This window comes from Mycteria americana, chromosome 13, assembly GCF_035582795.1.
Source record: "Mycteria americana isolate JAX WOST 10 ecotype Jacksonville Zoo and Gardens chromosome 13, USCA_MyAme_1.0, whole genome shotgun sequence".
NCBI classification, from domain to species: domain Eukaryota; kingdom Metazoa; phylum Chordata; class Aves; order Ciconiiformes; family Ciconiidae; genus Mycteria; species Mycteria americana.
The window spans coordinates 16,796,383-16,807,717 of NC_134377.1; the positions used below are offsets into that span (position 1 = coordinate 16,796,383).

At 43.5% G+C, this 11,335-nt stretch overlaps 1 protein-coding gene across 2 annotated transcripts; it reads right to left on the reverse strand.

The window, feature by feature from the left end:
* Window positions 1-133: 133 nt before the first annotated feature.
* On the reverse strand, window positions 134-11,335 carry PGAM5 (PGAM family member 5, mitochondrial serine/threonine protein phosphatase). 2 transcript variants are annotated; one of them, XM_075515926.1, is made up of 6 exons: window positions 10,986-11,335; window positions 6,649-6,827; window positions 5,100-5,225; window positions 3,804-3,892; window positions 3,345-3,475; window positions 134-1,933 (listed from the first exon to the last, which is right to left on the reverse strand). In XM_075515926.1, the coding sequence occupies exons 1-6, from the start codon at window positions 11,252-11,254 to the stop codon at window positions 1,783-1,785; spliced, it is 945 nt and encodes a 314-aa protein (XP_075372041.1). In that variant the 5' UTR covers window positions 11,255-11,335; the 3' UTR covers window positions 134-1,782. The 2 variants fall into 2 exon arrangements, with proteins under 2 accessions (XP_075372041.1, XP_075372040.1); XM_075515925.1 differs by having other exon boundaries at window positions 3,345-3,478; window positions 10,986-11,334.

Here is an 11,335-nt window from a genome sequence, read left to right on the forward strand (position 1 = left end):
ACTGTTGCCCCAGGCAACGTGGGATAGGAAGGCCGCCCAGCTGGCAGCAACACACCCAAGTCACTGAGCAGCCCTTCAGCCACACCTTCTACAGCAGACGGTCGTGCAACTATTCAACTGAAGAGACAAGAAAGAAAGACCAACCAGTTATTTTATTCAAAACTTTTAAAAAGTTAATAGACAAAAACTGATAAATTATTCTCATTGCATCAATGAGAAAATACATCATGATGGTTTCCTCTTGCCCCCACAACTTGCACTACACAACAATCATGTTTTGTTCCCTACTAGCCCCATTCTCCTTGAAATCACCCTGATGCAGCAGTCCTGGATCAAACAAGCCATTAACCCTTGTCTCGCTGGGTTGTGTGCCATGACTATGCTCCATACCGCACTGACAGGAGCAAGTGTAGGGTCTCATCAACATTCCTAGCGATAACAGAACCTGTCAAACACATTATTTATGTTTGCTGTCCCATAGTATGTGCTCTGTCACCAAGGCAGGCTGTGCATCTGGTGAAATTTTCAACATCCCAGGTATTAAGCGAGCTAAGTTACTACAGCAGGTCAGGTGCCTAGCAGACATCCTTAAGGGGAAACGCTCCGAGCCCTCCCCTCAAAAATGAAACCTAGTTCTCGGCCACCCGCATTTTTTCCTAGAACAAGTCCAGCAGCAGAGCTGCACAAAGGAGCCACTTCCAGCATTCCGCCTGACACCTGCAAGATGCACTTGGCCTAGAAAAGCCATCCCACAGATACTTTTCCACCACTCAGGCAACAGTAGTTTTAAGCAGCAGCTTGCTCCTATACTGCAGAACCTCTGACCTGAAGGATCACTACCTTGAACGCAGTGGTGTTACTTCTCTGCTCTGAAAGCAAGGAACCAATGTAGAAATCAATGGCAGAAAGCAGAAATGAAAGACTCTGCTCCTCAAAAATGTAAGAGTCAGTAACTATAAGCACTTGCGGAAGATTGCTGCTTTCCTTTCCCTCCATCTTACTGCTACAAACTCATCCTTCTACAGACCAAGTTTTAGTTAAAGGCTTTACGAGACTGAAAAACATTGTTCAGAATAGCTTCAAGCACTTCCTGAGGATGGAGGAACACTTACCATAAGCAGCAGTTAATTCTAGCACCACAGCTCTGAGGCAAATTTTTTTTACACTCTTTGCTTTATGCTTACAACCTCCAGGCACAGTTGACATGAGCTTTTTTGGGGGCAGAGGGGAACAACGACACAACATAAACATACATCCTCAACAGCTTACAAAAACTTGAAGCCTTATCCCTTTGTCCTTTGAACAGCAGAATACCCTGTTTGTCCCTTCTGCAGGAGCTGAAACAAGCTGGCTCATCTTCAGTTTTAGCTGCAGTGTGATACAAGGCTGCTCTTCCAGTTCCCACACCAGTCGCTTTCCTGCACAAGAAAACTATCCACAGGAGCAAGCTTTGGTTATAGAAATTCACAGGGGAGGGGGGAGTCAGTGCTCTTGCAACTGCTGAGCACACAGACATTCAACCTCTTCGTATTCCACAGCTCAGCTTTGAGTCTGGGGGAATACTTGAGGACTGGACAGCTTCAGGCTTACAAAGATTTCTTCTCTTCTGGACTGAAAGGCAGATATGAATATGGATGAAGGAGGCAAGGGGCTAAAGGACATTTTTAAAACAGCATCACACCCCAACGTAACAGATAGATAAAAATCTAGTGGTACTGTAGCTGAATGTACTAGTGCAAAGAGACTAGAGGCAGCTCCTGGACAGCCATTGGTGTTGCTCATTCAGGTGCGTGTGATTTTATCTGGAGGCATGAAACCCGTGTCACCCAGTGTTCGAAGTGCCACTCTTCCATTCGGACGTATCACCAAGTGAGTTATACTGCCATTGTTGAGAGACATTCGCAGCCAGCCTTCTGGGGGGAACTGCAATGCTCTATTAAAAAAAAAAATTAATTCATAACCAGTTATATTAACATGCCACTCACAGCATCACCTTCTGTTCCAGATAAGGGGTGGGGGGTGGGGGGGGGTGGGGGGTGGGGGGGGGTGGGGGGGAGAAAACAGTTGGTCATTCTGCAGCTTTGCACCAGCCCCACAGCTACATTGTTCCACAGAGGTGGTGGAACACCTTGTGCTTTCTGTAGAAACACAGTATCACAGCTCATCTCCAGCTATGCTAAAATTCCTAACTGAATAGCCTCAGGAGTTCATCAAGTGTAGTCAACACCTGGAGAAAATATGAAGTTGTCTCAAACATCTTTTGCCTCCGATACTGAGGAATAACTTGGTTTGGGCTCTGTGAGGGTCTTTTAGAAAGGCTAAGAAATTCAGTAACAGCTACGGCCAAGCTAGATTCAAAGGGATGCTATGTGGATTGTGTTCAGTTGTGGTATCAGATAGCCTGGAATGGAAGGCACAGAAGAGCAGTTAAAAAGAAGAGGGAAGAAACAGCAAAGAGTAAAAAGTATATTTCAGAAAAAGCCTAGGTAGCAGCAAGATGATCTCTTTTGGCACAGGAAAGAATATTCTGTTTACCTGATCAATAATTTTAAGTATAGCAATTTTGAAGAGCTCTAAAGCAGTCCACAGAGCAGACAGGCTGGCATTTAACTAGCTCAGCTAAATAAAGCTAACCGAAATTGTTGTAGGTATCGATCAGATTAAAGTTTAATCATATCTGTCCTGCTCGAGACAAATTATCTTACAGACAGTGCTTTGTTGATACGGAAGAGGAATAAAACAGGCTCAGCTGACTGGATACAGAGACAGGCAAAGACCCAGAACTGTGTTCTCCTTCATGAACAACCTTGCTGTTAGCAGAAAGATCCACTCTACCCTCTAATCCAATACTGGCTGTTACTGCAAAACCCCACTAATACAACTTGAACACAATACAAAAATTTCCATTAGTAAAGACTTCCCAAAACGAAATCAATCTTTCATTAGGTAACATCAAATTCGTGTCACCTCACAAAGACGCATCCAGTCAGATGCTCTATTTGTTGTCTTTTCCAGCAGTCACACAGGCACTGTCCTCAGGTTTATGGGAAGCAGAAGCATATGGGATTAAAGACACTGTTCAGATGTACAAAAACTTTGAGTCTTGCCAATTTAGCCATTTTCACTTTAGAATCAGAATGAAAAGTGTTCTGGTCCTCTATCTGCAAATTAATCCTGTGATGAAATTGCAGAAGCAGCTCTCACAATGCAGGCACCGATCTCCAACCATTTCAAACAAGCCAAATCCACCCATCTCCTCGCTCAGCAGTGCCATACACCAACACTATTTCAGTAAAGCGATGACCTTTTAAAGAACACAGATAAACATGCAATCCAACACATACCTGCACACAATATAGCGGATCACGTTGGCATGGCAGACAAAGATCTCGTAGCTGTCTTCTTCCTGCTTTGCATCAGCTCTATGAATGAAGTTTCGAAAAGCAGCCTCAATTCGAGCTCCATCTTCGTAATACTGCTAATGGCACAGAGTTCAGAATTAAACACAGCTCAGAGCAGCACATGCCATTGCCTGCATTTGCAGGTGGGCCACGTCTTCTAAAGAGTTCTTTACAGGGATGCACACGTGAGGCTGAACTAATACTTATGGACCATAAGTTATTTTAACTGTTCTGTACGCTTATTGGGGAGGAGAACAAGTATGCAATTACCTAAGGTCTATGATGAAAAGCATCAGCTCAGACACTGCAAGTTATCACTACAGTCAATATAAAGTACATTAAAAAAACCAAAAACAAAATAAATACAGGAAAAAAACCCAAAACTTTTAAGTAAAAAGTTACCACAGCTTCTGGCTTCCAGTGAGAGACTGGAGGGTCTGGTTCTATAGGTGCTCCCTCTCTCAGCAGATCAGTACTAATTTTTTTGACTCCTGAAATATTAAATACACATTCAGAAAGGAGTTGTTACTTCACCTGCCACTGTGGACAGGCCCACAACTCTACAGTCAAGCCCTTTTCCAGAGTCTTCCTTCAAGGAAGTCTTCCCCTCCTTCCTAAAGACCATGTTAGTCTACACACTTCCTGCCAAGGGGCGTGAATCTCTCCAACGCGACTGTTTTGTCATCAGCAAGACGGTGCTGATTCCAGCTGAGAACAGCCAGACCAGCTGGGCACCGCAACTCGAGTCTTCCCAGTCTGCTGCACTTGGACGAAACGCACTTGCGAGGATGTTACTCTAAAGCTGTATGTCAGTTAATGCTTACTGCTAATTAATGCTAATTAATGTTAATGCTACACTTTTGATATTTATATTAATATATTTTAATCTCTTACTCTGAGGAAGGAGAGATGGTTTAGGTGGGGGTTGTTTTGTTTGGTCTGGGGGGGTGGTTTGGGTTTTTTTTGTTAGTTGTGGGGTTTTTTTGAAGCAGCACATTTAAGAAAACAAACAGAATGGTTAAGAGAACTGACACTCAGCTAGTCATACCTGAATACCTGCTAAAATATCAGACAGAAATATGTATAGTCAAATATCTTTAGTTTAGATTCTGGTATGTCTGAACGGCAGGAGAAAAAAAACCAAAAAACCAATAAAACAAAACAAAACCACCAAAAAACTACAACCACCCAAAACCCCATATAAACAAAGCACCCATGTTAAAAAACCCCTACACCCTTGTGAGTGTGCCACAGCTTCCCCTGCACAGAGGACAGCGCAGCGCTCAAGAAGGGCCTGTTAACTAACCCAGCAAGCATCCCTACAAGAACTGGGGTTTATGATCCTCTTCTCTCCTGCGCTATTGCCCCCGAGACTGAGGACTGAGCCAATCCTGATGACCTGTGACAGTCTTTGCTTTACAAAATGCGTAAGTGAAGAGCAACGAGTGGAGTTCTCCTACACAGCAGTACATACAGATAGCAGCTAGTCACTCAGAGGGGCAGATCCCTCTTGTATTTTTAAAGATGAACTGGAAACAAGCAGAATTAGGGTTGTTAGTTTCTTTATAAATACAGACATATTCACACAGGGCTGGAAGTTGGCTAAATAACATCTCAACCTTAAGGGCAAGCTTAGAATTCTACTGGAAGCAGTTTTAAAGATCAGAAGACAATGAAAAATTAAAGGAAGTCACTTACCTGGGAGATGTTTGCTTATAATTTCAGTTGTTTCAGTTGCTCTAGTCATGGAGGAGTGGATAATCTGATCAAATTTTAATCCCAAGCTTGCCAGCCTGTGTCCAGTCAGTTCAGCCTGCTCTCGACCTTAAAAATGATATTCATTATATAAATTGGTGACACTCATGCAAGTGCCTCACACGAACGACCAAAAAAACTTGTCCAGTAGACATAAAAGGTCTCCATCCATGTCAGGTTTTTTCCTTTCAAAAAATAATTGTAAAACATTTTTACCAGAGTAACTACTTATTCAGATCAAGCTTATTTCAAGTTGTATTTCATCAGCAGGAAAAATTAGGTTTGTTTTTTTAATTTAAAAAAAAAAAAAAAAATCTATCAAAACTTATTCAGAGACTTTATCACTGAAGTATTCAATGCCCCATCCCAAGGGAGCCACTTCCAATAAAAGGTAGTGCTGACCCACGCCATCTGCCATCTCTATGTTTGGGGAGCACAGAAGAGGAGACTGTGTCAAACAGACCCACTCCAACCTGACGGTGCGTTTTTCGTAAAGGCAACACCATCTTGGAACAGTCAAGAACCACAGCACTCGGATATCCTAGGGAAGGCTTCATTCCACCTTGCAGATAGGTAGGTGAAAAGACAACAGACAGTTTAAGTAACTTACCCAAGGCACAGGATGAGACAGGATTAAGATTATACTTTGTTACCACTTTAGGATAGTGCCTTAGTCCAGAAATTAGCATTTTGCTCCTGTTTGCACACTGGGGATTAAGACTTGGGGGGGGAGGAAAGGTGTTTATACGAAACATTTGGCACCAGACTTCCAAAACCTCAAGCAGCACTGCACAACAATAATTCTCCCCCCTGCCCCGAAAACAGTGTTGGCATACATACAAAAAGCAACCACTGCTTTTTAAGTACACTATTAAAATAAGTGTACTTAAAAAATTGAGACCTAGCCACAGGAACAATGAATTAAGGTTAACACAGACAGAAGTTATCCTCATTTCAAGTAACTGATTAGCAGTATTCCCAGAAACAGCACTTAGTAGCAAAAGTGAAATGTATTTAATTATAAACACTCCAACTGAAAGGAAAGTCAGGGGTAATTTTTTTTTTTTTTTTTTAAATAAATCAGCAAATTAACTAACAGAAACACAAGCCACCTTTTAGGAGAAATCTATCCCAAAATTAGTCATGGAGCTAAGTTTAAAAGCTTAGCCTTGGGGAATTATGTCAGCTAGCATGAACATTCGCTCAAGCAACCTTAAGATAATTGGAAATTTCCTTTGTGAAGTTTCTTTACAACTGAGCATGTTTAGAACTCTGTAAAGCACATTTTAATGTTTGGATTAAGAGGATCAAAAACGGAAAAAACAAACTTATTCATGACATCTTTCTGCCACAAAGGATCCAGAAAGTGGATTAAGGTTTGGCAGCAAGATCCAGAACAGAGCTGAGTTACTGACCTATGCTTATCAGGACAGCAGCACGTAAAAACCAACCTTCTCAAAAGGCAAAGTGCGATGCTTCTAGTAATACATACCAAGTGGGGTCAGAGTTCTGTCTTTATCAGCCCGGCCATCCAAATTATACTGAGAATGACGGATAAGGAATATGTGCCTGGTGGCTTTTGCTTTGCAGTGATCTAAGCGTGAGGCAAGCTCTTCTTCCCCAGTTTCTTCATTTTTCTTTTTGAGGTTGATAAGAGCCAGTGGTTCACGTCTAAACAAAGACATTTAAAATGTCATTTTTAGATAGGGGAGATTAAAAGGCAGAGGAATTTTACAGATGGGTCATCTTGCTTTAGTTCTAGATATAGCTGAAGTACCAAAATTGACTATTCAGCCATTTATATCGCAAAGCTGATTCAAACTATTGTGCGAGAGCTATAAATAAAAGCCTGCATTAAAAAACCCGAAAGTTAATGCCGTAGGTTAAAAGGTGTAACTGACACAGATAAATTTGCTGTTTAGCGACAGCCACCTCTCAATTAATTCTAGGGGAAAAAAGCAACAAATGCAACAAAGTTAAATCCTAATGCAAACAGATGGTGTACACTAAAACATGAAAGCTACAGTCTGTCTGGACAAGAAGATTATAAACTCTCTCGGAGACTTTATATTTGAATTCCTGTCGATTCAATAGTTGTTCTTGGGATTTTCACTGATCTTCAGTCACAGGTATAATGGTAGGTTTTTTGACAAGAAAAACTAACCATGAATGATACCCAGGAAACGAGGAAGAGGTGTTGACTGATCATAAAGGAAAGAAAATGTGCCATATCTGAAAGGCCCTGTGATAACACCTACAAAATTTGCACGTTATCAATCGCATTTACGTCAAATGACTAACACCCCCCCCCCCCCCCCAACAATATCCTAGAAAGACTCCAGCTTTCTGCAGTGCACACCAAGAATTATTTTGTGCTTTAAACTAGGCCACATCAGGTCTCCCCAGTAACACTTTTTTATTTTTCAGCCTGGAGTGTTTATTTATCCTTTCATCTTTTTTTATCACTCTCTCCCCTTATGCCACTTTAATCTTTCTTCCATTTTGTCACACTGCACACTAGTGTCCCTGCCTGCAGACCATAACCTTCCCTCTCGCACATCACCTAGACAGCTGATCGGGTTCCTCAGGAGGACCCCGGGCACATAGGATCTTCCCCTCCCTCCCCCAGTACCACAGATTTCCCGCTGCTGACCCCAACCCTGCACTATCATCACCAACCCTGCCCAAACCTTCCACGGATTAGTCTTCTGGTTCCCTCTCTGCACGGATCCTCTACCCCATTAATACAAATTCTTCCGCTATTGTCTCTCCACCTTGGAGCATAAATCCTTTCCCTTGTTCTCATACCTAAAGAACAGTTAATTTATTTAATTCATACCAGACCTCACTTCTTCCATTGTTATAATTAAACCTGTTTCTTTATTTGTATAGATTTTTAATCAAGAATACAATTTTTTTTCAGTTTGAGACAAAGTAATTCGGTCATAGAAAATTGCTGCTTCACGTACCTATTTCTACAGTTCACAGCAAGATTGGCTTTAGAAAGCCCTGCATCCATTTTGCATTCGTAAAGACATGATTTCTATTAAACAATGAGGCTCAACACATTCCTTAAGCTGTTAACAAAGCTCAGCAAGGCATTAAAAATGAAACAATAGTCCAGTAACAAGAAGTTCCATTGCTATTTTATACGACACTTCTTTAGATTCAGTAGAAACTATTGCTGGAAAGTTACATTAGGAAAATAGAAAAAACGTCTGAAGAATTCAAGCACATTTGTAAAAGTAACATAGAGATTAATTCATCCTATGGTAGAAAGACATAACAAGAAACACCTGAGTGAAAGTCCTGCCCTCTCCCCCCCAGCACCTCTGAAGTTACTTGATGGTCACGTGCGCTTTGAAAAGCAACAGATGCTTTAACAAGTCATGAGAACATAACCAAGCTTAACAATATTTTTAGCATAAGCTAGTTTTAGAAAGTTTATGAGCAGTAAGACTTTTAATACTGCTAAGACACTAGGTTCTTTTAGGCCGCTGACACTCAGAAGCTGACAAATGCAGTTTTCTGCATTCCCTTATAAAAAAAATTGCCCAAGATCACAGCTGGACAGAACTTTGCCAAAAAGCAATGGCAATATCAAGGACCATCTTTAAACCTGACTAAACCAAAAGTATCACTTAATCCAAGACAGTGGTGCCCTTCTCACCTTTCTTCCAGGAAGCCCTGCATGTCACTGAAACAGATCAGTCAGCCTGACCAATGTTTTAATTCTTGTAACATACTTCGAAATCCAGGTATTTCTAGTTTTATTTCTAATAAAACTATTTGCAAGAACCACTCAGAAAATATGGGTAGGTACCTGAAGCCCAGAAATTTAGACAATTCAAAGTTGGTTTCTTTCCCCTCCCACACCAAGCTTTCCAGTTAACAGAAGCTTAATTAGAGCAGCTTTCAGATGAAGTCTTTTACATGAATGAAACTATATCTAGTCTTCTCCAAGAACTGAGCTGTACAATTCCTGTGCAAGTGGCACAGACCAATGCAACATCCAAGGTGTAGCATCCTATCAGATCAGTAGGAAGTTTGAAAACAACATACCTGTATTCTTTTGCTTCAAACTTGAAAAGCCATCAGTTGTTAACAATACTGTAATACCTGGTTCTTTGCTCACGACTTGACTTTGTAAATCATTCCCCAACCCCAAGGAGAAGTGGTCAGATGCTTTGCGTTTTATAAACCATTTAACAATTTTACACATTAAGTGTTTCTGCCAACGTCATCCAAAAAAACCAAAACTAAGACTTCAACCAGGTATACCCAAGGCCATACCACACCAGTGGGTAGACACCAAGCAGTAGAAAACTAAAATTGATCTGTGATAATATATTTAAATAATACATTTCCACTGTTTGCACACTATGATGAATGGTGATATAGTACACTATCCTTAACTGCTGTTAAGTGTTCTCTAGCTATATTTGTTCAGGCAGTTGTGACAGCTACATCAGTTACAGCACAATCTCTACTTCCTGTATCGGTTAAAAAAAAAAAAAAAGTTACACAAATCTGAAAGTACTTTAGAATCCCTGAAGAAAATCAACCATTTAGCAGAACCAGAAAGGCCTGGATCTGCAGTTAAACAAGTAGCTTTAGTACCTCCCTCAACCTAACTGTGTAACCAGGTATAACCTTATTTAATGAAAGTTTTCTTTTTATAAATAGGGCATACATAGCCCTATTTATATCAGCATTTGCTTCTGTAGCATCTCAAAAATCAAAACAAGGTGCATTATACAATAAAAATCTGTTAGTGCTTAAGTCTGGATTTACTATGATTAAACTGGAGCCTGACATAAGTCTCCCTGGGGAGATAATTCTACCAGACGGAAGCTAAATGAGCCAAAGCTCAATACAGATATTTGCACATTCTAATTAAAGAATCAGAAAAAATGTAGTTAACCCTCGGGTGAATGTATTTCAACACTATGAACTGAACACAACGAAATTCAGTTCAAAGCAATGTTACCTTTACAAGGATTTAAGAACACTAACTTGCAGTTTCACGGTCAACACAAGTAGCAGGCCTAATACATACACGCCCAGCCCGAGCAGCCGTTTTTCATCCACAACGGCGCGGTTATTGAACAGAAAAATCTGGGTGTAGACATAAAGCGATACTGAGATATGGTTAACACCGTGTTAAAAAAACCAGGCACGTCTCCTACACAATGCTCACATTTACCACAAACCTAAGGCTTTGCAGTCTCACTGGATGAAGGCGCTAGAATAAAGGGATCTGCACATCTTTACTGAGAGGAAAGTCCCTGAACTGTCTAAAACGAAAGAGAGGGAAGGCATCCCTTCAGAGCACTCAGGTGCTCCAGAATTTCCACAATTTCCAAGAATATTCAAGAATTTCAACTATATTCTGCTTTGAACAGGTTACCACCTAAAATTTCGCCTGGAAATGAGTCCTGCGGGCTCCTGACTGGACTCTGGAGCACTGGGGTGCTCCGTCGCCCACGGCCGTGTCCCCGCCACAGCGCGCCTCAGCCGCGGGCGAGGGGCTCCGGGTCCGCGAGAGGCGGGCCGGGCCCGGGGCCCCGCGGCCGCGCTGAGGCAGCTCCCGCCGGGGAGCCCGGGGCCTCCCCTTCCCCTCAGAGGGGCGGTTACCCCCAGCCCTCAGCCCACAGACACCGGTTCCTCCACGCCCGGCTCCGACGGGGGGATTTAAGGGCAGCTCCCGCCGCCTCCCCCGCGGCGGGGGGGTCCCTCGGGCACCTCACCACAGCCGGCGCCCGGGAGCGGGGGTCCACACCCGGCGGGGGAGGGAGAACCCCGCCACGGCAGCCCCGCCGCGCCTACCTGTCCCAGTTGCTGTCCCAGTAGCCGCCGGTACCGGCAGGTCTCTCGATCCAGCCGGGGGCCGGCGGGCAGGAGGCGGCGGCGGCGGGCGGCAGAAGCAGCAAACCCGGCGGCGCCGCGGGAGCGGGGGGAACGGCGGCGGAGCCCCCTGGCCGCGGCTCGGCGTCGCCGCCGCGGGCCGGCTGCTTGCCCACGGCAACGGCGGAGAAGAGGACGGAGCCGCCAGCCAGCCCGCAGGCGGCCAGCGCCAAGGCGCGGCGGAACGACATGGCGCGGGCGGCGGGCCGCGTGCCCCTTCAGCCCCGGCGCCGCCCGCCGAGCGCGCCGCGCCGCGCCGCCCCGCCCCGGAC

Coding starts and splice junctions, on each gene's coding strand:
- PGAM5 (XM_075515925.1), bottom strand. CDS start 11,254: ATGTCGTTCCGCCGCGCCTTGGCGCTGGCCGCCTGCGGGCTGGCTGGC. Junction 6,828..10,985: donor TGGGACAGCAACTGGGACAG/GTAGGCGCGGCG, acceptor GTCTTTGTTTAG/ACGTGAACCACTGGCTCTTA. Junction 3,893..5,099: donor TATAAGCAAACATCTCCCAG/GTAAGTGACTTC, acceptor TTAATATTTCAG/GAGTCAAAAAAATTAGTACT.